The 3,934-nt window shown below is 38.0% G+C and overlaps 1 protein-coding gene across 1 annotated transcript in view; it reads left to right on the top strand.

Moving 5' to 3' along the window:
• Nucleotides 1–701: 701 nt before the first annotated feature.
• Nucleotides 702–3,934, top strand: part of LOC111810140 (stomatin-like protein 2, mitochondrial) — a gene marked incomplete at its 5' end in the record, with an annotated part of 4,677 nt that continues 1,444 nt past the window's right edge. The window contains 6 exon segments of the mRNA XM_023696726.1: nucleotides 702–938; nucleotides 1,068–1,217; nucleotides 1,462–1,519; nucleotides 1,605–1,697; nucleotides 1,938–2,036; nucleotides 3,090–3,181. Coding sequence (XP_023552494.1) covers nucleotides 702–938; nucleotides 1,068–1,217; nucleotides 1,462–1,519; nucleotides 1,605–1,697; nucleotides 1,938–2,036; nucleotides 3,090–3,181 — 729 coding nt within the window.

Here is a 3,934-nt window from a genome sequence, read left to right as displayed (position 1 = left end):
AAAAAAAAAAAAAAAAAAAAAAAAAAAAAAAAAAAAAAAAAAAAAAAAAAAAAAAAAAAAAAAAAAAAGAAAGAAAAACCTAGAATTTGAGTTAAATTTCTCCTTTCCCCTTTGCGTGCGTATGTTGTATAATTATAGATTGTTTTGTGGAAGCGCGGAAGTGGATCTCTTCGTCTTCTTCAGGCTTTGGGGGTGCAAGAATCAAAAACCGCAGCAGCTGGGGTGGGTCTACTTCTAAAAACCTGGAGGTTTTACTAGGGCTTTATTATTGATCTCCTCCCTCTTTCTACACCTGTTTCAGTTTCAGCTTCAGCTTCAGCTTCAGCTTCAGCCAGTGCCTGCAACGCCACCTAATTTCGCTCCCGAAACGATGAATTGTTTCAAGCCCAATGCTTCTTCCACCCTTAGATTTCTCCAGTTCGTTGCACATTCCAGACATCTCTCCACCCTCTCCCCATTCTCTCCAGCGCGCTCTTCCTTTCTCTTCTCCAATAACCCTATTTCTCCTCCACCTTCTTCTCTCCTCTCACCTCCTCTCTTCTCTGCCACCTCCATCCGCTATCTTCGTATTGGTCGAGATCCCAACATCAGGTGACTTCTCCTCTTCATCCTCTCTACTCTCCCTACTTACCTTCTGTTGTCTCCGTTATTTATATATATTTTTCAATTTTACAACTAACCGGTCTTCTGTTAGCTATGAGATTACTCCTCCTGTAAATTGGGGTATTCGAATTGTCCCGGAGAAGAAGGCTTATGTGATCGAACGATTTGGAAAGTATGTGAAGACACTTCCCTCGGGAATTCATTTTTTGATTCCATTTGTCGATCGCATAGCTTATGTGCATTCCTTGAAGGAGGAAGCTATTCCTATTCCGGACCAGTCTGCTATCACAAAGGACAATGTCAGCATTTTGATAGATGGGGTGCTTTATGTTAAGGTATTAGGTGAAGCCTCTAGTGGACTTGTGCTTTCTTGTTTGCTTGGTTCGACCTGTTCGAAGTCCATCTCGTTTTGTTTCTCTTACAAACGAAATGCAAAAGTTTTCTCACTCTGTGTTACTGTGCAGATAGTGGACCCCAAGCTGGCATCTTATGGAGTTGAGAGTCCCATATATGCTGTTATTCAGCTTGCTCAGACTACAATGCGTAGTGAGCTTGGGAAGATTACTCTTGACAAAACATTTGAGGAAAGAGATACGCTGAATGAGAAGATAGTGGTAATTATTTTACGTTCCCCTCTTTTGATGCTCCATATAGTTTTTCTAACCTGTTCCCCGACTATGTCTTTCGACCTTGAGAATTTTGGTTGTTTTTGTTTTCTGTGGAATAAAATTTGCATTTGAAAACACGTTATTTCTTCTTCTTTTTATAGTTTTATACTGCATTCTACATTGGTTTCCTGAATGACAATAGATGAATGGTTTAACTGATTAGTAATCTTTTAAATGGACTATTCTGTAGGAGTCTATCAATGTAGCTGCAAGGGACTGGGGACTGCAGTGCCTTCGATATGAAATAAGTTTGTTCTATATTACTCAGAACGATAGGTCCACCATGTCTTGAGTTAAATTTTAAAGCAGCTTTATGATTTTTTTCTCTTCCAGGGGATATTTCTCCCCCTCGTGGGGTGAGAGCGGCTATGGAGATGCAAGCTGAAGCAGAACGCAAAAAGAGAGCTCAAGTTCTTGAGTCTGAAGGTCATGAGCGGTTAAAATCATCTTACTTGAATTTGATAGAATGTTGTAATTTTTCATTGGTCAAATAAATTCAGTAGATCAAAATCTCATACTAGATTGTTCGACTGGTGAGTTAACCTTAGTGGTTTTGAGGTAATAGGTTTAAGTTATGGCTACCAACCTGAAATTAGTCTCTTTCTTTTGGTACTATTAGGTTCTGATATTCATTCATTGATATTGATGCCCTTCAATTTTTAACAGGAGAAAGGCAGGCCAACATCAATATTGCTGATGGAAAGAAGAATGCAGTTATATTAGAATCTGAAGCTGCAAAAATGGATCAAGTTAACAGAGCGCTAGGTCAGTCTCTATTACTATTCAATTAGTGCTGTGAAAATGTACATCTGCTTTCCTTGATTGATTTAGTGTGATGGTACTAATTACTCGAAGGCACACTCAATTAAGTATAAAGTATTTCACATGATTCTAACAAAAGTAGGTTTAAAGAAGGGGTAGATGGTTTCGAGGCACCCCTCTCTATGCGAGAATACAAAGCCTTTTTCCTGTAAAAATTACATTTGACACTTATTTATTTTCCTCTTCTTCACCGTTGTTCAACTATCTCATCCGAGTACGCTGAAAGTTTTCTAGGTGTAAACTGTGAAAATTATCAGCCAGTTTATCTTTTCCATGGTTGAGTGATATGGCCAAGATAAAAGGGGTCCAATGCACAGCCCCAAACACTGCAAGTCAAGGTTTGGGATAAGATAGGATAGCAATTGTTCTATGTCATCACAGTACGAAAGTGATTATCCCCCTTTTTTCATTTGTTTACTTGTTGTCTCAATACCAAGAGAGGATAACAACCTTTATGCTATCATCTTGGTCTCAAATTTCTTTTTTTGATTCTTGATTGGCCTTAATCTAGTTTGAAATTCTGATGTCACTGAAGTTTCTACCAAGATGATCCCATGCTCATCTCAGTTGCAAGAGACTTTTTTTTTCTTTTTTCCGCTATCATTTCAGCCTTCTTGGTTAAAATTCTTGATGACACTTTAGGTTTCTATCAAGATGCAGTTTTGCCCACGTCTCATCTTTGTTGTCAAAATATTTACTTCTTTTGCACGAATGTGAGAGAGAGGTAACCCAACAAAACTTGAAAAGCCTATTATTGTTTAGCATCACCTACTATTCTTTTCTTCTTCTTCTTTGTTTNTGGCAGTGGTGGAAAATTTTGGTTGAAATTTTAACCTTTCTTTTCAATTGCCAAATTTACAACTTATACGACTTGCCTCATTCCAGTCTCCTGTTCCTTTGATTAAAGTGGCATTTGAATACCTGGGTGGATGAGTATTGCTTTTTATGTCATTATTCTTCTATTTTCATCCTTGGACATTGCCCCGACTTCACCAGGTGAAGCTGAGGCCATCCTCGTAAAAGCCCAAGCAACAGCCAAAGGACTCGCTCTTGTGTCACAGGCCCTCAAAGAAAGTGGAGGTGTCGAGGTGAGATCCTTATCCTCATACTTTAGCTTTTAATACATTGGCGCTTAGGATTCTCAGTTGGTGCCTAAATCAAAACCAACACGATCAAACTATATCATATTTTGAACTTCAATGGACAATCACAATTAATTTGAATGTTGAAACATCCGGAGATGAAGATATATATGTTTTCTATTACCATGGTATTGGGTTGAACCCCACAAAACCAAGGGAAAACTTGCCAGCAATGGGAAAACACTAAGAGTTTTCTTTTATTTAGCTTGCCATCTTGAAGATTGAACCTTGGGCTAAGACCTGGAGTCTAAACCTAATCAACCCCCAAAGACCACGACCATGAGGCCACCCCTTGGGGGCTAGTGAAAAGTGAAAGCTACCTTTAATTTCCCCTGATCCCAATTCTCGTACAATCGAACCTTTGAGCTCTGATTTCAAAATTATCATCCATAATTTTTATTAATTTGAATCACTGAACTTATTATTTACATATATATTGAAAATAGATATGTGTCGTACACTAATTCTCCTCTTTTTGATTAATAAGTATTTAGTTTAGGAGACGGCCTTGATTCTCTTGTAATGTTGAACTATTTCAGTCTAACACGAACAAGGGGAGGGGTTTAAACCTATGACGTCTAAAAGAGAATTAAAATGACCAAACTATGTGAGAAAGACTTATTTGAAAGTTTACAGAGGTAATTTTTTTATATTTGGAACATCAATTAAAATCTTAAGAAAACACCCTCCACCGCCCCC

This window comes from Cucurbita pepo, chromosome LG14, assembly GCF_002806865.2.
Source record: "Cucurbita pepo subsp. pepo cultivar mu-cu-16 chromosome LG14, ASM280686v2, whole genome shotgun sequence".
Lineage (NCBI taxonomy): Eukaryota > Viridiplantae > Streptophyta > Magnoliopsida > Cucurbitales > Cucurbitaceae > Cucurbita > Cucurbita pepo.
Note: the sequence above shows the minus strand (reverse complement) of the source record. Positions and strands in the feature narration are given on the sequence as shown.